General features: G+C 42.1%; 1 protein-coding gene across 1 annotated transcript in view; it reads right to left on the bottom strand.

The window, feature by feature from the left end:
* Window positions 1-21,473, bottom strand: part of LGR6 (leucine rich repeat containing G protein-coupled receptor 6) — a 161,323-nt gene that overhangs the window by 30,560 nt on the left and 109,290 nt on the right. The window contains exon 6 of the mRNA XM_072648196.1: window positions 18,391-18,462. Coding sequence (XP_072504297.1) covers window positions 18,391-18,462 — 72 coding nt within the window. The remainder of the gene's footprint in view (window positions 1-18,390; window positions 18,463-21,473) is intronic.

Genomic DNA, 21,473 nt, shown 5'->3' on the forward strand with positions numbered 1-21,473 from the left:
GGTCATGTAGGTGGCATTGTGGGGCCTGCAGTCAAGAAGACTCATTTTTATAAGTTCGCATCTGGCCTGATACCTACTAGCGGTGTGACTGTGGGTACTTAACCTTGTTTGTCTCAGTTTTCTCATCTGTGAAATGAGCTGGAGAAGGAAAAACCACTCTGGTATCTTTGCCAAGAAAACCCCAAATGGGGTTGGATGCAACTGAAATGACTGGACAAGATGTCTTATTTTGGTGCAATTCATGTTTCTTACCTTCACTTATGTAAAAAAAAACAGAAGTTCACACCTATATTAGGTTTTCAGATGTAGCAAGTGACAACAGCTATGAAATTCATTACCTAGGCTTCTGTTTGTATTACTATTCTCATGACTGGTTACATGTTTTGTGCCTTGATCAGCAGTATGAATACTAGAAAATATAGGGAAACTCAAGTTTCTTAGTGTGACTTGAAAAACTTGTTATTTAGTCATTTTCAGTTGTGTCTGACTCTTCTTGACCCCAATTGGTGCTTTCTTGGCAGAGATATTGGAGTGGTTCACCATTTCCTTCTCCAGCTCATTTTACAGATGAGGAAACTGAGGCAATTAGGGTTAAGTGACTTGCCCAGGGTCACAGGTAGTAAGTGTCCAAGGCCAGATCTGAACTCATGAAGATAACTTTTCTGATTCCAGAGTTGGAGCTCTAACTACTGCACCACCTAGCTTCCCTCTTGCAAAACGTAAGATATGCCAATAGATTTATGGATAAATGAGGATACTAATATTTGTTTTAAAAAAGTAATTAAGGAACAATTAGCTTTAAGAATAAAAATGTAAGCAAAACAATTTATTAATTTATTAATAGAGTTTCTCTCTTACAGACAGATTGGAATATGTCTTACACCTAAGGGTTTCCTCGTTCAGATTGGATCACCTTGCCAAACCTAGAACAAAAGCTATGATGCGCAGCTTTCATCAGACTCCAAGTCTACACAGGGATGACTCATTGATAAAGATAGTACTTAATAATATTTATTAGTTTGAAATTGAGACCCAAAGTTCCACTTTCATTCTTCTGTGTGCTGTTCTGATAATTTACATCTATCTGATAACAAGGCTGTTAATTGCCACTCTACTTCAAACATGGATTTAGAAACATAGAATATTAGAACAGAAGATGGTGGTATTCATTCTTCGTTTCTGAAGAGGATCAGAGACATCATGGGGTGATGTCTTGACTTGTGCACGAATTGGATCTAAGTGAGGCAGAGCTGCACAAAGTCACCAGCCTCAGTATCTCTTCCAGATTCGTCAAAGTCCAGTGGCAGGAAAAAAATCAAGATGAGTGGTGATGGTCCAGGATGCAGTGGATGACCTTGGCATCTTTGATGTCTGACCAAGCTCTAGAAGTTTCATAGTGCCTGCTTTTTAGCTGCCTTTGTGATCATTGGAATAAATTGTTCTCATCCACCCATTCTGACAGGGGAAGTCTTCACAGGCTTATGGCAGACATCCCCCTAAGAAGGAAATGGCAACCACTGCAGTATCTTTGCCAAGAAAAGTCCAAATAGGGTCACGAAGAGTTAGACATGACTGAAATGACTGAAAACAACAGCAAATTCATAGACAGCTTTGAGATGGGTTGGTTATCCTCCCCCTGGTTTAGTCCATCTGTCTAGATGGTTCATGGGATAACAGGCTCATAGATCAAGACCTGGCAAAGACCTCAGAGGTCAAACAGTTCAATCCCCTCATTTTATAGATGAGGAAACCGAGGTTCATAGAAGTTAAATTATTTGCCCAGGGTTACACAGAGCAACAGAGGCAGGATTTGAACCCAGGTCTTCCCACCTCACAGTCACTCCTCTTTTCCTTTTGTCCACCTACTTTCCCAGGCAGGAAGAAACTTTCTTCACAACATTCCTAACAGGCAGCCACTCAGGTTCTGCTCCAACATTCCGTCTCTAACATCTGCTCCCTTTGCAAAGTTGTCATTCAACTACTGGACAGTTCTAGCTATTACAAATGCTCCTGATGTGGAGCTAAAGAGAGGAAACTCAGTCCAGAGGATAGAGAGTTGACCTCAGAATCAGCTGGATCTGGGTTCAAGTTCTGTATGAGTCGAGGAAGGTCACTTAGCCCTCCAATGCTCCTGGTCACTTCTCTCAACCTTCACACTACAGAGTTAATGCCTATGTGCATTGGAATTCCTTACTGGGTTCACTCGAGTTCATTCCCTAGGAAATCATAGGTCTGATAAAAAAAAAAATAGTAAAATAAACTGGAAATCTGCCTTCCCTTAAATTCCAATCATAGATCTTAATTCAGCTTTCTAGGGAAACACAGAATGAATTTATTTCTTCTTCTATATGACGACCAGTCAAAGGATCCAGCTTTGAGCCTTAGAAAATCCACTTTGCTTTCTAGGTGGTCATTTATTTTTCAGAACTGTTTCAGGGGGATCTTTGCTTTCATTCCTAGAGATTTCACCTTGTGCTAGATGTTAAATTTTTGCTGAGCTCTACTTTACAAGACTGTTGTGAAGAAAGAGCTTTGTAAACCTCACAGCACTTGTAAATGTGAATTATTGTAATAATTGGCAGACATTTATGTGTTGCCTCAAGGGGTGCAGCGGGCTTCAGGTACATTATCTTACCTGATCTTCACTTCAGTGGGGTAGGTATTTTATTAGCCCCATTTTATAGATGAGGTAAATCAATCTAAGAAGTGGAGTGACCTGATTAAAGTCACACAGCTAACTGTTATCTGAGGCAGAATTTAAATCCAAGTCTTCCTTACTCCAAATCCAACATTCTATCCATTATTTTTGTTGTTTAATCATGTTTTTTTTTTAGTCATGTCCGACTCTTTGCAACCTGCCTGGCACATAGTAAGCACTAGATAAATGTTGTTGTTCAGTCATTTCAATCCTGTCTGACTCTGCTTGACCATATTTGGGATTTTCTTGGTGAAGACACTGGAGTGATTTGCCATTTCTTTCTCCAACTCATTTTACAGATGAAGAAACTGAGGCAAATAAGGCTAAGTGACTTGCCCAGGATCACAAAGCTAGTGTCTGAGGCTAGATATGAAGTCAGAAAAATGAGTCTCTATCCACTGGCACTCTATCCACTGTAACACAGCCTCCTTATTATCCATTATTGGTGGTTCTGAAATTTGTTGGACCCCTTTTTTGAGAACTCTCCCAAAAAGTTTTTGTTTCTGTCAGTTATCTTTATCAGTGCTTACCATATTAGAATTTAAAACATCTTACTATTATTATGAAAATGGATTTTAAGTTGTAGATCTCTGTAAAGGGTCTTTGAAACCCTAGACTACACTTTGAGAACAGCTGCACTACACCATGTCTGACTCCCAACCTAAGCTTCAAAGTCCCTTGACTTTCCAATCCCTCACCCTTTGGATTTCACCATCTGTTGTACCTGTCCCCTTCCTTCTGTTGCTAGCACTGTCTCTAGGGGCTTGGTTCAGGCACTCATCCCCTCTTTCCCTTCTATTCCCTAACTCCCTGCACTCCAGACCACAAGAATGTATTCTCTAGGATTTACTTAAAAGGAGAAAAGGAAAAACACAAATTTTAAAATATGGCCACCATAATTAGACATTAGATGAGGTCTGTGTAGAATACAATGGGACTATTATCTCCCTTGAGTTGAACGCTGTTTTTCTATAAATGTAGCATAAGTCTGCTTTGTTTTATTTGTTGGTAGTCATATCACAGGTTACCTAGGTGGCAGTGGATGGAGTCTTGCTTTGGATTTGGAAGGCAGAAGTTCAGATCCAGCCTCAGATACTTACTAACTGTGTGACCCTAGATAAGTCACTTAATCTCTATTTGCCTCACTTCCTCATATGTAAAATGGGAACACAATAGAGAAGGAAATGGCAAACCAATCCATATTTTTGCCAAGAAAACCCCATGGACTTGTCTATGGGGTCATGTAGAGTCAGTCTCCACAGAACAATAGCCTGATCTCATTGCTGGTTCAATTGAGCTTGTAATCACCTAAAGCCTTCAGACTTTTTTTTAAATATGACTTGCTATTATACATTCATAGTAGGCATTCAAAGACAATTTTAACAAAACTGAACCAAGCAGTGTCTCCTCTATCCTGTACTTGTGCAATTATGTCAGCCTAGGTGCATGATTTTATATTTTCCTGCCTCTGTCAACCTGAATGGCCTTCAGCCTAGAAAAGGTAGAACAAACATGAGTTAATGAATAGAAACCTAAGAGAAAGATGATCATTACAAGAAAAGAGGAAGATCCTTATTAAATCTCATTCTGTTTATTTGGGTTCATAATTTCCACCTGTTGAGATCCCTTTGGGTCTTTATTGTGGCATCTAATGCACTACCTTTTCCTCCTAGCTTCATGTCCTTGGAAAGGTTCACAAGCTTGCCAGTAATATTTCTATTTGAGATATTAATAAAAATGTTGAGCAGGTAAGGACAGGGCCTGTAGCACAACACTAGGAACTTCCTCCCTACCTCCCAGGTAAGCATCCATCTTAACTAATCAACACCTACTCTCAGTCAGCTTTGAGTCACCCAGCTTAGGATTCTTCATCTTTTTTACAAGATTATCATTAGAAATTTTCATCAAATGCCCTGATGAAATCAAGTTATATCATGTTTACAGCATTCCCCACTCTATTTCTTTTAGTTGCCCCATCTAAAAAAGAAATGAAATTAATTTGGCATGGTTTTTTTTTTCTTAGTGAATTTATACTAGTTCCTAATGATTACCATGATTAATCCCTTCCTAGGGTTTAATATCAAGTTTATTGGTCGTTAGTTTCCAGGACCCACTTTTGTCCTACTTTTGAAAATCAGGACAATATTTCCTTTTCTCCAGTTTCATAGACAACTCTAGCATTCTCCATGATTTCTCCCAGGTCACCAAGAATGGTTCCATGTACTTCTCTTAATGCTTGGATGTAATTAATCAGGGCCTGAAGACTAGTACAATCAGATGTTTTCTTATTATTTCTTCATCTTTCTCATATCTCTTACTCATGTTTGTTCTGTGCCTTCTAGATTGAAGCTCATTCAAGTTGACAGAGGAGAAAGAAGCAAAGTAGGAGTTGAGTAGCTGTGTGTTCTCTGTTGTCTGTTAACATTCTATGTTCAGCCTTGGATAAGGGCTTTATCCCTTTCCCTTCTCTTCGTATTCCCTGCCAAATTTCAATGGTTCCATCATCTTATTAGATTGTGGTTTCCTTGAGGGCAACCTCTCTTTGCATTTTAGGACTGGACTTGGAATTAGGAAGACTTGAGTTCAAATTTAGCCTCATATTCTTACTGGCTGTATGACCCTGGGCAAATCACTTAACCTCTGTTTGCCTCAGTTTCCTTATCTGCTAAAGGACAATAACAATAACACTTATCTCCCAGGGTTGTAATGACTAGCAAATAAGACAATAATTAGAAAATGCTTAGCACAGTATCTGGAACATAGTAGGTATTATATAAATGTTAGTTATTATTTTTTAAGCAGTGTTTGGAACATAGTAAGTACTCAAAAATGTTTGTGTAATTATTTCAACCTAAGTGCAGGATTTTATATTTTCCTGCCTCTGTCAACCTGAATGACCTTCAGTCTAGAAAAGGTAGAATAAACATGAGTAAATCAATAGAAACCTAAGAGAAAGATGATCATTACAAGAAAAGAGGAAGATCCTTATTAAATCCCATTCTGTTTATTTGGGTTCATAATTTCCACCTGTTGAGATCCCTTTGGGTCTTTATTCTGTGCTGTTCTTGTCCCTATGTTTCCATAAAATAACCATAGAGAATCCATTTGTAAATTACTGCCTATGTGTAATGTGAACATTTTGATTGCTGAAGGGGATGAAATAAAAGAACATTTGTGTGAGAACACTGATCAAATCAGCTTGAGAAGAAACACAGACCCTCAGAGAAAAATGCTTAGGAAGAGACTGGACTAAGAGGACTGATCTGAGGCAGAACACTGACTAATTTAAAGATGGTGGCAGTGCGTTGTGGTATACCAGCTCATTGACTTATGAATACTTTCAGAATGTTGAAGGTTATAACTGAGAAATTATAAATCAAATAACCAATGAGGGCTATGGGACAATTATATAAGGATTGTTGGTGTCACACCTGACAGGAAAAAAAATTCACATCATAAGTTAAGGATGGGCCACTGGTTTTGAAGAGACTCTGATCTGAGGCATCAAAAGGCAGAATAAAAGATGACCAAAGGTCCAACTATTTGCCGAAAGTGACTTACAGATCATAAATTGCTAAACCAGAATTCAAACCCAGGTCCTCTGACTTTGAATCCAGCATTCATTCCACTATCTACATGCGAGACAATGTGGTGAAGTAGGAGATGCCTTGGACTTAGTCAGGAGACTTGGTTCGATCCCAGACTTCATGAATTACTTGCTTGGACATTGGACAAAAGATAAGACTCTTCTACATCTCAGTTTTCCTCATTTCTAAAATAAGGATAACCAAATTTGAATGAAGACATAGATGGCATACTTACAGAATTTGCACCTCATGCCAAGATAATAGGAATAGCTAGAATGTTGAATGATTGATCCAAGCTCTTGACAAACTAGAACAGGGGTGGGGAACCTGAACCTTGAGGCCACATGCTGGGATTTGTTCTGGGAAGTTTGGATTCAGTCAAAGGGCCACACTTGAGGACCTAGGGGGCCACAAGTGGCCTCAAGGCTCCAGGTTCTCTACCCCTAACAATGCTGGTGCCCAACTTGACTTGCTGCAAGCTCAGAACTCCAGAGGTTAAGTGACCCACCAGTCTCAGTCTCTCCAGCAGTAGAGATTACAGATATAGAACAATAATAACTGTTGTTGCTCAGTTATTTTTCAGTCACATCCAATTCTTTGTGACTCCATTTGGGGTTTTCTTGGCAAAGAAACTTAAGTGCTTTGCCATTCCCTTCTCCAGCTCATATTACAGATGAAAAAACTGAGGCAAAGAGGGTTAAGTGACTTGCTCAGTGTTATATAGCTAGAATGTATCTGAGGCTAGAGTTGAATTCAGGTCCTCCTGACTTCAGGCCCAGCATTCTATTCACTGTGCCACCTAGCTGCCCCTTATGGCCCTCGACCCCCAGTATGCCAAAAGCTATATGAGCACTGAAAGAGACATGGATATCAAAATGAGAAAGGTTCCTCTAAACTCTGTCTTCTGCTGTGGTTAGATCTTATGAAATATTGTGTCCAGTTCTGAATGCCATGTTTTACACAGGTTATTGCCAAGCTGGAGACCCTCCAGAGGAGAGTGACCAGGACATTAGAATACTCTTGACTACACACCATGCCATAACAGAACAGATGAAAGAACTGGGGATGTTTAATTTGGGGAAGAGAAGCCTTGATGGCTGTTGAAGTACTGAAGGACTATCCTTTGGAACAGGATTAAGACATGTTTGCTCAGTCCCAGAAGACAGAGCTAGGAATGAGTACTCTACAGAATCTGCAGAGATTTAGATCTCTTCAGGGAGGTGGCTCAAGTAAAGGAAGACTTTTGAACACTTAAGAGCTGTCTCCAAGCTTATCGATATGGGATGCTTTTTCACTAATATTCTTTAAGCAGAGTTTGGATGATCTAGCCAGGTGTTTAGTAAAAGAGGGTCCCTGATCAGGTTTGGGCTGGATTAGCAGATCCTGAAATTCTGTAAATTTTCTTTCACTACTTAATTCACAGAGTGATGGGAAGGATCAAATGAGAAAATGGTCGAAAAGGACTTTTAAACAAAAAAAGTGTTATATAATGTGAGCTATTATTATTAAGTACTAGATGTTTTTGGTAAGGAAGTAAAGATAAGGAGACTTGACTCTGGGCATTCTGGCTGGCTCTTCCCTCAAGCCTGGAATGCTTTTCCTCCTCTGCTCTGACTACTGACCTCCCAGGCTTCTTTTAAGTGCCAGCTAAAATCCTACCTTCTATAGGAAGCCGCCCTTTCTGTTAATTATTAGTTATTAATGAATTATTAATTCCCTGACTTCCCTGTTAATTATTTCTTATTTCTCCATTATATAGTTTGTTTTGTAAATATTTGTTTGTACGCCCTCCCCCCATTAGATTATAAGCTCCTTGAGGGCAGGGACTAACTTTTGACTCTTTTTGTATCTGCATTACTTAGTGCAGTGCCTGGCATGTTGTAAACGCTTGATCAATATTGGTTGATTGATGGAGACTGTAGCTACAGGGCCCCTTTCACAATATCCATACCATCTGCCTTGAAGCCACTTGGATCCATATCTCTGAGGTAGTCTTGAAAAGAAAAAGCTCCCTGGGGTAGATCAGCACCAAGTGTAAAATCTCCCCCAACACATAAGGTGAGGCAAGAAGAGACTAAATATAGGATTCATGAATTCTGCAAAGGGCAAAATCCCTGAGTCAGTAAGAAATTACTTGCCAGGACAAACAGGTCAGGAAGGAAAGAGAGGCAGACTATAGAGTGTAGAACTTTAGAGTTGGAAGCCTCTCTGGAGTCATTTAAACCACCTTCCTCATTTTATAGATAAGAAGAAAACTGAGACACTGAGAACTTCAGATTTGTCCAAGGTCACAGTTGTCAGACTTGGGACTAGCTCTGATGTCTCAGTTCTCAATCCAGTAGGCTCCTGGAGGACCTGGACTATTTTTTGCCCTGCATCTCCAGTATCTAGCAACATGGAGTTGTAGGTGGGTAGTGAGCTGACCTTGAAGCCAAAAAGACCTGAGTTCAAATCCTATATATATTAGCTGTTTGTCCGTGAAAAAAAATCACTTAACCTCTCAAGGTAATTGATTTAGTGATCAAGAATCCAGGCAGATCTTTAAGTCTGTAAATTGCCTTGGTAGTAGGTTTCCAATACCAATGAAATCAAAGGTCCATTCCCTACCTTACTCTCACCATACCTCTGAGTATCTTGAAGAAACAAAAATATGGATAGAGAGCGTGCTTGAGTACTGCCAAATAAGGCAGAAAATAAACTTGTCGTTAAAAAATATCCATTTCCTTAGGGCTGTACCTAAGGGAACTGTCCCTAACTACCTCTTTCCTCCCAGTCAGTCCCATTTCCTCTCTTCTTGAACAAGCTGAATGGGATGACTTTGAGGTTGGAGGGTTAATAGTGAAAGCTGTAGACCCTCTGGCCAGTAGGAGAGGATGGGATAATAGCATTGCAGGGGTGACCTTGGCTCCCCCTGGTGCCAGTACTATGAGAAAGGGAATGTCATACTGAGTGTAACTATTAATAACTCATCATGGTCACAAAGCACAAGGCAAACTCAATGGGTGGCTCAATTTTCTGCCTGTTAAAAGTCATTAGCGGTTCCTTGGGGGAAGCCAGAAAAAAAAAAAAGCGCCTTTATATGGAACAATAAATTCCTCCATAGGCCACAAAAACCCCACAAATTTGCAGCTAATAAAGCCACAAAGGCATGATGATTAGGAACTGGAGGGGAAACAGTTTCTCATAATTCCAGTCTCGGCAGAGGGCTAGACTCGAGGCAGCATGGTCTGCAGGGTGGAGTATGCCAGTTAGAAGCTAAGGGACTTGGGTTCTAATTCTGGCTCTCCTACAGTCTATATGGCCTTGTATAAACAGTGACATGGCTTGTGTACAGAGCATATTTATTTGTAAATTGAGGGTTCAAATAACAAGTTTGGATTTTGTTGTTCAACCACATCTAACTCTTCGTGACCCCATTTTGGAATTTTCTTGGTAAAGATACTGGACTGGTTTGACATTTTCTTCTGCAGCTCATTTTACAGATGAGGAAACTGAGGCAAACAGAGTTAAAGGACTTGACCAGGGTCACACAGCTAGTAAGTGTCTCAGGTTGGATTTGAACTCACCCCAGGCTGGGCACTCTATCCACTGCACCACCTAACTGCCCTACTAGTAAGAAGACTTGCAGTTGAAATCTCCTCTCCATTCCCTTACTCCCCATTAGACAGAAAGCTCCTTGAGAGCAGGAGACATCTTACTTTTTTCTATTTGTAACATTTGTATCTCTAGCACATAACATAGCACTTCACATGAAAACAACACTTTATAAATGTTTTTTATTTATTTGTAAGACATAATCTCAGATAGCTATGATATTATATCATGTATATTAGGAATCATATTACAGATATTTGCAATTAATTACAGATAATTAACATATCCAGTTTAGAAATAAATGTAAGCACTCCATGGAATAAACTAATTTTGGGAACATTTCAATGGAAATACGTTGTAGAAGGCACTATCTTAATTAGATGGTTAAATATTTTTCTGAACTTAATCAGCTCTAACATGTACACATTGCCAAAAGCTGACAATCATCAGGGAGAAAAATATTCATTTAATATATACAGTAAAAATAAAGGCAGCTAGGAGATGCTGCAATGGATAGAGTGCTGGTCTCAGAGTTAAGAAAACTCATCTTCCTGAGTTCAAATCAAGCCTCAGACACTTACTAGCTGTGTGACCTTGGGCAAATCACTTAATCCTATTTGCCTCAGTTTCCTCACCTGTAAAATGAGTTGGAGAAGGAAATGGCAAACCACTCCAGTATTGTTGCCAGGAAACCCAAATCACGTCATGAAGAGTCAGACACAACTTAACAACACCAAAAGCATGAATGAAGAGTCAGAAAGACTTGAATTCTGCCCTTAGCCTCTCGATGCTCAATACCCTCAAGGCAATTCTATGACTATTCATTGCAAAGAAAACACTAACCTACATGGGTAGAAGGAGTTTCCTAATGCAAGAATTCGCTATACAAATTAAATCACAGGGTCAGTCTCCATCCCTACAGAGAAAAAGGCCACAGATGTGATGGAATGGAAAAATTAGCATCTAGAGACAGTAAACTCACTTTCTACTCCCTAGTCTGCCTTCCTCAGGAAATGGTTAAGATTAATGAGGCAAGAGATGTGACTGCAGTTGGGAAAGAAAAGAAAAAGAATTTGAGAAGGGTTATTTTTTTTTTAAGTTCATTGCAAATACAAATGGTTATTAGTAGGCTATTGACTTGATTCCTGGAATAGGCCACGCTTTACTTGAAGGGAGAAGAGGAACATTGAGGAACTAGACTGTAATCAGAGGGCATGGACTCCACTCCCCACACTGCTACTCATTACCTGTGTGACATTGGGAAAAATCACTAAAATGCTCTTGGTCTTACTTTCTCCTTCTGTAAAAGGAGATTCTACTTAGGAAAAAAAAACCAAAGAGCAGGAAGTACAACTGTAAAGAGATGTCTCTAGAAGGAACCTTGTAATTTCCAATCCTAAGGGTCTATGATCTATTTTTTAGAAATCCCTCTCTTAGCACCACCATCTTGTGACATCACAAAGTGTACCACCAATTAGGATGACCATATCGGTGGCCTAGTCTTGTAGGGATCTGCTTGGTTTATTGAGTTGAGAGCTATTGGGTTTTTCCTAGGATTTCTATTAGAAGCATGGGGATCAGGTCAATTGTGCATCACTTAAAAAGTCTGTACATTGTTTCTTTCTGTTAGACTTTCTCCCATTACATCCAAAGGAGCTGCTGGGGAAGGGGGGACAGAGTATGGAGGGAGCAAAAAGTGCCCCTAAGGAATTGGGGGAAAAGAGAACATTTCCCCCCTTTTTTCTTGGAGAACAAAATATTAAAGCATAAAAAGTTGAGAGAGATTGCCCTCTTAAATATGTTCAGTGAGGTGAAGGACTAGTTAAGATTTAGAGGAAGGGTGGAGGCTCAGGCACTGGGAGGGATGGAAGATAACATAATTCTCCTCATGGGGCCTCTAATTCCCCACAAATAAAGTGGGTTCAGTACCAGAGCTCTCTAGAATACCCCAGAAGTGATAGTCTGAGAGCCTCAGATAAAAGTGATTGATGGTGCAGTGGATAGAATACCCAACCTGGAGTCAGCAAGATGCCTATTACTGAATTTAAATCTGCCCTCAGATACTTACTAGCTGTGTGACCCTGGGCAAGTCACTTAACCCTGTTTTCCTCAGTTTCCTCATCTGTAAAATGAGCTCGAGAGGGAAATGGCAAACCACTCCAATATCTTAGCCAAGAGAACTCCCAAATGGGTCATGAACAGTCAGACAGGACTGAAAAACAGTATCAAAACTGATAGCTCTATGATCAAATTAGCTCTAGCCCCAGCAATCTACAGATCCTCACACTCATTGCTAGATGGTTCCAGGGGCAGAGACAGAGGAAGGGAGAAATCGGTTGAGTTTGCATAAGGTGAAGCCTTCTGGGATCAGTAGTTCTGAGAGAAGGGAATGTTCCCATCAGAACTATTTGGTTTCATGGAAATGGATCACTAGGTGAAGAGGGTGGTATTTGTGTCATGGGAGAAGGTTTCACATGGAATGTACATTATTATATTATAATAAAGGATTCTATAAATTCCTGCCCAGCCATTCTTTTTTCCCAGTGCCCTCACACAAATACTGCTCCCAATTTAGAAAGAGAGTGGGGGCCAGGCTTCCTCTGTTCTCACTAGGCTGTGGGCTCATTCTCTAAGCAAGGAAGGCCTCGCTGCCAATGTGGTTCCAATTGAGCTGGATTTGTTTAACAAGGCTATAACAAGGCCCTCTGACCAGGGAAGAAGGGTGGATTAAATAGATGTGTGCCACTGTTGTGTGGACATCCATCCCAGGCCTCCAGTGGAGAAATGGACATCAAACTTCCAATCCTGTGGTCTAGGAATGGGCGCCCAGGAATGAAGGTGGGATGAACAGAGTTGGGGATTGTGTTCTGATCTTTTTGTCCTGATCTCAGCATTAGATAGTCTTGGGAAAAGCCAACATTATTGAGCAACAGAACTGTTTGGCAGAAATGGCTATCCCAAGACCATTTTGTTAATTCCCCTACTTCTGTACACAGCGTAAATAGCAATTGTTTTCTGTTCTGGCCAGAAACCCTGAAGGTTTTCCCCTCCCAGATAGATTTTTTGTTTTGTTTTGTTTTGTTTTGTTTTTTAATAGTACGCAAACTAGGCTGTCTTTTGCCTCATTCTTATCTAGCCTTAAATCACTGAACGGGTGTTGCCTCAGACAAAGTGAGACCTGGGAAAGACCACTGCTTAAAAAGGTCAAGATCTCCCACTGCATCAGCAACCATCTCCAGCCATCCAGACTGAAGTCTTGTCCCTGGGCTCTGATGACTCTGGAGGAGGGACTAAGGCTGGTAACTTTGCATAGCCCTACCCCATTTAAATACAATTCACTTGTAAATCAATACATTACTCTTCCGTAGTTATTGGTCCTCCTTCAGAATGAAGGATGAATCACAGCTACGACAACACAATTCTCCCCACTCAGACAAACTGGGAGTGGGGCAGGGCCCACAGAGCCCTGGCTGTCAGAAATACTCTAGGATCTTTACCACTCTCTCTAGTGTTTCCCAGTGTCGGTACTGGGAAGCCATGAGTCCAACCTAGTAGTTATCATTCATTCATTCATTTAACACTTAGTAAGCACCTGTTGTATGCAGAGCACTGTACTAGGTGCTGGGGAGAAGGTTTAGATGAACTATGGACCTTACCCTCTGGGAGTTAAAGCCAAGTAGGTAGATAAGACAGATGACTCTCACATATAATATTACATAATAAAGCACAGAGGCCCGAAGGTCACAGATGTCATATTGGGGGGTTGGGAAAGACTACACTTATCAGTAATCAATCAATCAATCAAGAAGTATTCATTAAGCATGGGCTATATGTGCTAGGTGCTGGGCACACAAGTAGAAAGAATTAAACAACCCCTATATCTGATAAGCTTACATTCTAATGGAGGAGACAAAGGTAAAAATATACAGCATAAATATAGTTAAATATAAAACAGAACAATAGATAAGAGACAGGAGACCAGGTTTTTATTCTTGCTAATAACACTTTGCTAATGATTAACTGTGTAATCTAGAGCAAGTCATTTAACATGTCTAGGCCTCAGTTTCCTCAGTGGATAGTGTGCTGGGCTTGGAGCCAGGAAGACCTGAGTTCAAATGTGACTCAACTGCTTCAGGCTGTGTGACCCTGGTCAAGCCATTTAACCTCTGTTTGCTTCTTTCTCCTCATCTGTAAAATGGGGATCCTAATAGCACTTACCTCCCAGGGCTGATGAAAGGATCAGAGTTTATAAAGAGCTTACCACAGTGCCTAGTACACAGTGAGTACTATATAAGGGGTTATTATAATTTTATACATTTATTATTTTTTTTTAAAAATTTTTATTTTTCACACTTACACATAAAGACAATTTTAAAATTCATTTTAAAAATATTTTGAGTTCCAAATTGTCTGTCTCTCCCTTTCTCCCCTCCCTAAGATGGTAAGTGATTTGACATAGGTTACACATGTATAATCATAAGTGCTCTGATTACTATTAATTTTGTCTGCTGTGAGGCAGGGGACTGGACCAATTGATGTCTTAGGATCCCTTCCAGCAGATCTATATGATTCCTTGTCCTTTACCTACAAGCCTGCATGTTGTGGATGAGCTGCTTTCCCTGGGGGAGGAGGGTGCACACAGCTGGCATGAGCATTGCTGTCTACTTTTGTCAAGAACAGAGCCAGACTGGCATCCTTTTGCCTCTTCACTGGTCTCTCCTTTTCCACCTCCTGTTTTTCTCACTGGTCTTCTGGAGGACCTTCTCTCTTCTGAACTACCCCTTCCCAGAAGAAATGGAGGTAGATATCCTTCAAAGGGCCATCCTGGAGGGGACAGGAGTGAGGAGGGAGGGGTGACATTTACTGATTTTTTTTGTTCTCTTTCAAAAATTTGGCAATTTTTGAATCTAATAATTATTAAGCATCTACTGGGTGCAGAACTGTGTACAGGATGGAGGCTGAGGCAGATTAAAAAAAAGCCTTAGATAAAATCTGGTGCCTGCCTCATGGAGCTTACCATCTATCTCATAGCTAGGTCCTTGAGCTCACCTCCCTTCAGAGGGAAGAGGTTATGTGTCCTGTCTGACCACCCCCTTTCCCAAACTGAGCAGGTTTTAACCCCCTTTCAGGCTGAGAGAGAAGGAGAAATTTGTCCCCGGGCCAATGATAAGTATAGATTTCTTGGGACAGACTGGAAGATTTCTGGGAGAAAACCCCGAGCCCCACAGCTAGGAAGTCCACCTGGGCTTTCTCTCTAGGGTCAATGTCCTTAAGGGGGCAATTGTGCTCCCGTCTAAGAATGGGGAATCAATGCTATTTCTGTTGTCAGAAGAATAGATGAAACGTTAATGTTCTTAGCCTCAGTTGGAAGGTAGGTGGGGGTGGGCATATGTGTCTATGTTGTATGTATGGTGTTGTACGTGGGTGTCCTTTGAATGGAGCGCTATGTGGTATGCATGTGTCTGTGGTATGTGTGTGGTATGTGTTTCTGGGAGTCTGTGTGTGTTGGGTGTGTATGGTTTGTGGAGGGGGGTAGTGATTGAGTGTATGTATGCATGGGAGGGGTGTGTGCATAAGCAAAGGACCCCTTCCAGCCTCCTCCACCCCACCCTGAGGTGGAATAGCTGGTGGGTGCCTTCTCTGGCTCCTAGGAGGAGGCTGGAAGGGAAGCCAAACCGCAGCTCGGGCCTCAGGGGTTTGATCCTCCCCTCTTGGAGTTGGGGTGAGAGATGTGTGAGTGGTAGAAATGTTAGAGCCTGGGCCAGAGGAGGAGCAAAGAGGTGATCACATGGAAGGCTTCAGGAGGGATAACTGAAGGCAGGGGGTGGGGAGAGAAAGGGAGGGAGCAAGAGAGAGAAAGAGAAAGGGAGGGAGAGGGAAAGAAAGAGGGAGAAAGGGAAGGAGAGAGAAGAAAAGAGAGTGGGAGGGGGAGAGAAGGAGAAATAGAAGGAGAGGAAAAGAAAGAGAGAGAAAAGAGAAGGAGGGAAGAGAGAGGGAAAGAGAAAGAGAAACAGACGGGGAAAGGGAGGGAGAAAGAGAATTGGGGTAATTGGGCAACAATTTAAAAGTGTGAACATTGTTTCTGCTCTCTTTCCACATCTGCCAGGGCTGCTGGGGGCCCCAGCAAATGCCCCCAAGCAACCTGGGAAAAGGAGCAAATTCTTTCCTTTTTTCTTGGAGATCAAAAGCACTGAAGCGTCAAAAGCCAGGAGAGAGGGAGAAAGTGTAGGTTGGGGGTGGGGGTGGGAAAGGAAGGTTTAGTGAGGGTGAAAGATTTAGAGGAAGGGTGGAAGAGATGATGAGGCTCAAGGTCAGGAATGGGGGGGCAACATCATTCTCCTCTTGGAGCCTCTACTTCCCCATCTGAAAAGTGGGTTCAGTACTTGAGCTATGTGGGGGTGATGGGGGTGGAGGCGGGGGCTCATCTGAAAGCCCCAGATGAAAGGAATCGTGGGGCGATTGCTCTGTAATTAAACTAGTGCTGCCAACTAGGAGCACCAATCCAGAGGCTAATTGGTTGAGAATTAGGCAGTGGACCCCAGATGTTAAGAAGCAGCTGCTGTGGATGGCTTACTGAACTTGCAATCCCTCATCCAATATATTCTTATATGGCCCTCCTCCTTCTCACCTCTCCCCCCATCCTCAGGACAACAGAGAGATTGGGACTGGACTCCTTCCTACTTGTCTGATGTCATGGCACTTTATTCTAAGGACTTCTATTCTGGGAGACAGGCTGGCTACTGGGGTACCAAGGAAATGGAAACACAAGGACTTTGGTGAGATACCCTAGGATTTTCCTCTGCTGCCCTGGGCCGGCTGAGTCCTAAAGGCTCTGAGATGGAAGGAGACATAGGTCCAGCCTCATCTGGCTCTCCAACTTTGGGCTGAGCTTCTGAGGGCTCAGCAAGTCACAAGATTTCAAGTTGGAAAGGACTTTGGAGGTCTCTGAACACACTCTTCTCATTTTCCAGATGAGGATGCTGAGACCAGAAGAGACTGAATGAGCTCTCTAAGGTCTTGTTCTTGTGTTTCTCCCTTGTTGCTGAAGAAGACCATGCTATCAGAGAAATGATGACATGACTTGCACTTGACTTTGTTTTGAGTGAGGGAGGGCTTCAGTGCATTTATTAATCTCTAAGATCATACTTGTAAGCAAGCAGCAACACTGGGTTTATGACTAAGGTCTCCTGACTCCAAGGCCATTTTCACTCTCCTGGGTTTCCAGGTCTAACGATTGTCCCATCCGCAGGATAGGGGCATACCAAACTTGATCTCAATCTGCTACTTCTTCTTTTCCCTATCACCCCAGATATAAGATGAAGTACAAAACAGGCCAAAATCAAACTTCTCTGACTTGTTGAATCTTGTCTTTCAGCTTTTGCTGTTTCAAATCCTTGAAAAACCTTTACTTCACAAGTATCAATGAGGAGAGAAAAACTCAAATTTATATCTTAGGTGTAGAATGCTGGCCTATACCACTCTAGGTTGAAGGAATGACTATTATTTTGAGTCTCTGTCCAGCATCAGGACATGGAGTGTGGGGCAGGGGTGAGGAACCTGGCACTTTGAGGCCACATGTGGCCCTCTAGGTGCTCAAATATAGTCCTTGGACTGAATCCAAACTTCACAGAACAAATTCTCTTAATAAAAAGATTTATTCAGTCAAAAGGCTGCACCCGAGAACCTAGAAGGCCACATGTGGCCTCGAGGCTGCAGGATCCCCATCCCTAGTGTAGAGGAAGCGGGGGCTCCCTCCTCCTCTCCTCCTCTTTCTACCAGAAGATCTCTAGTTGTGGGGTGGTATGCAGACTCCCACATATGAACAAATGAAAGACCCAGATGAGGTGGGAGAGCTGCTCAGAGAAACCTAACCACTTCTTTTAAGCATGACAAGCCCAGCCTGGTTCCATGGGGTTGGCGGACACCCAGAGGAATGGGTGAGAAGAATGGGGTTTATTTTGACCTTAAATGAATTCCATGCAGATGATGTGCAAATAATACAGTTATTTTAAGAGTCAACAGCTCAGGCCCTTTTTATAGCACTGAATGGGCCATCTTTCATTCATCACTTTATCTTTTCTCTTAGCATCATCATGGTTATTGCTCCCTCCCCTCCCCCAGCAGTCATGTGGAGTCTAACTACTCTTCCCAGGCTGGAAGACGATGTTGTTGACTTGTCCCTCCCTCCAGTCTCTCAAGATATAATCCCAGTTTCTGTAGCTTCTCCTTGCTACTCCCTTTCTTTGGGAGAAATAGCTTCCATTATTTCAGTTGGCTTCTGCTGGAACTGGGAAGAATCCAGGTGTCCCCACTGCCATGCTATCTGAAGATGGAACCAACTCCTTATTTCCAATGGTCTCCCAGAGGTAGCAAGGATGGCAAGGATGCTTGGAAACTTTTGGCCCCATGAGTGGAGCCCAGTGCCGACTTAGTTCACCTCTGCTCCTCACTTTCCCCACTCTTAACTCCCCCCAACAGGGGCTGAAGCCCAGTCAATGCCCAAGTACTCACAGTGTCTCCAGATTGTGCAGTCCCTCAAAACTATTGGTACCCAAATGCTGGATTTGATTGTTGTGAAGATGCCTATAAATAGGAAGGAAAAAGAGTTGTCAACATGGAGTATGAAGTCCCATTTACCTAGGGTCAAGGCTCAGAGAATAGAAAAAGCTAGGGAATAACATGATGGCTATATCAGGACCCCCCTCCTCTATCTGTACCAAACAAGAGGGGCAGAGGTGGTAGAGGGGAGAGGGATTATGTATAGATAACATAACCTTCCCCCAGACACCAAGACAGAGGACTTGGTGACTTTTCAACCGGCCCATTTGATGGAGGGATTCTCTTGAAAGTAACAGCCTTACGGGGGGGGGCTGACAATATACTACCTCCTGAAGAAAGGAGAAGAGATTCTCCGCCCCCCAACCAAGGCCCTCCCACAGCTGTCCATTCAGAGAAGTGAGATGTCTGCCAGAATACAACTGAAGGCTCCCTCTATGGAGGTCTTCTCTCTCCATCCACCAGCCTGTCCGGCTCAGTACCCATCACATCTAATGTCAAGGATTACGCAAATGAAATGACAAAACAATAAAGACAGTCTATGATTAAGTGTTAAGCTATGTAGGACAGACTGTAAGTTGTATAGGAATTCAGGGAAGCAGGAGATCAACACTTGGAGCAAACCTGGAAATGAGCCTTGAAAGACAGGTAAGTTGTGTACAGGCCCAAAGGGAGGAAGGAAGGAGGTCATTAATCTAGGCAGACTTAGTGCTCTCTTTCTCTCTGTGGATTATCTCCTATTCATCCTGAATATAGCCTGTCTGCACACAGTTGTTTGCATGTTGTCTCCTTCATTAGATTGTGAACTCCTTAACCTTAGCCCTAAATGTCTTTTGCCATTCTCTGTATCCCAATGCTCAGCACAGTGCCTGGCACACAGTAGATGCTTAATAAATGTCTGTTGATTGACCAACTAGCAGCCTAAAGCATCAGCTTGAGGACAAGAGGCAGAAAATTATACAAAAACAAGGTGGCAGTGGTCTAAGTTCGGTTCTTTTGACCAAGACAGTAGAGGAGACTGGAAATCTTACTCATTCCTGAAAGAAAGTCTTAACTGAGAGAGGCCAACCCCAGCCTGCTCTATTACCGTGACACTGGGACTGAGTGGCACCTTATGTATGCAGAGCCCTGCATGAGGACACTGGAGAAGGTTGGGGACAGGGGGAGTTCAAAGGAAAAGGGGAATATTGTCTCTGTCTTTGGGGAGTTCTCGGTTCAATAGGGAACTGAGAGTTCAATGGGGGACATCTCTGGCCTTCCAGCTTGGGGCAAGGTCACCTATAGAACTTCTTCTCACTTTGGCCTCTCTGAAGCACTGACGATCCCCCACTTCTTGAACCTACACATTTAATTTTCAAGATACTGAAATGTTTTAAGTTGTTCTTAGCCCTGTCATCATAATGACCAGCAGATCATAGGAACGTAGCTTTAGATCTGAAAAGGGCTTAAGAAATCATGTATGTTCAGTTCCCATATTTTACAGAGAGGGGAGTAGAGACCCAGAGAGGCAGTATGGTATATGGAAAAAACACTGGCTTTGGACACAGAGAACCTGGGTTCAAATCCAGACTCTTCCAGCTACTGTCTGTACAACATTGACTGTACCATCAAAGCCTCTGGGTCTCAGTTTTCTCATCTATGAAATATGACTTACACTAAATGGTCCCTAAAGTTCCTTTCAGTTCTGAATCAACAATCCTATGATCTTCCCCCACATCTCTAACCATTCTTTTGCTGGTTCCTCTTCTTTCTATGGCTGTCTACATAGGAGTGTCCCCCAAGGCTCTGACCTCAATCCTCTCCTTTCCCCTCATCACACTCCTTCTGTTTGTCTACTCATAACTTCAACTCTTCTCCCTAAGAGGATGACTTAGGAATCTATAGTCTAATCCTGGCCTTTTACCCACAGTACAGCCCTGTTTTCTTCTCTTTAGAGGACATTATCGCTCTACTCAGATCTTCATCATCTCAAACCCAACATGTCCAAAACTTAACTACCCATTTCCCAAAGTGGTATCACTTCCACTCAGCAATACTACCTTTTTTTCCCCTAGTGTAGAGGTTCTGGCCTCATCAACTCTGATTTTCCATCTCTCAAATAGGCCCAAGATCTAACATCACTCCCAGGCCCTGACCTAGTCATGGGCTTGGTCACAAACATTGGCTCCTTTGAGTCAGGCACCCCCAGAAGTGTGTGGTCATTGGAAAAAGCCACTAATGACAGTTCTTTGGGGCCATGTTCCTTCAGCAATTAGCATGTGTGGGAAAGTAATTACCCATGACCTCCAAACCCTTAGTAATTGCTCTATGAACTTACCAATCACTCAGAGCAATTAGTTGGAAACTAATTTGCACTCTAAAGTTCCCACTGAGAAACCAAAATTAACCCTGAGTCCCCAATTCCTGCCAGGGATGCTATCTCCCAGGTAATTACTCTGATGGGTTTTGCCATGTAATTAGACAGGATGACTTTGCATTGCTTCTTTAGGCTTCGTAAGTAAAGAAGGTGAATTTTTCTCCAGGATGGAGCCTTGAAAAAGGCTTATTTCTCACTCAAATATTGTTGGGATGTAGTATTTTATTAGGAGAGAAAGAATTCTTCCTTTACCATAAAGCCTCACTTTGAGGCATCTAAGTAGTGCAGGAAATAAAACATGGATCCTGAAGTCAAGATGATCTGAGTTCAAATTCAGCCCCCGATTCTTAATAGCTGTGTTAGTCACTTATCCTCCACTGTAAATTAGGTACAATAATAGTGCCTATTTTCCAGGGTTGTTGTGGGGATTAAATTACATAATTCTTTTTAAAGCATTTACTATAGTACCTGACCCATAGTAGGGCTGTGGTTCAGTTGTTTCAGTCATGTCCAATTCTTCATGACTCCATGGACCTCTGTCCATTGGGTTTTCTTGTCAAAGATACTGGAGTGGTCTGCCATTTCTTTCTCCAGTAGCAAACAGATAGAGATTAAGTGACTTGCCTAAGGTTACACAGCTAGAAAGTTTCTAAGACTGGATCCACTGAGCTACCTCACAGTA

This window comes from Notamacropus eugenii, chromosome 2 (genome assembly GCF_028372415.1).
Source record: "Notamacropus eugenii isolate mMacEug1 chromosome 2, mMacEug1.pri_v2, whole genome shotgun sequence".
Lineage (NCBI taxonomy): Eukaryota > Metazoa > Chordata > Mammalia > Diprotodontia > Macropodidae > Notamacropus > Notamacropus eugenii.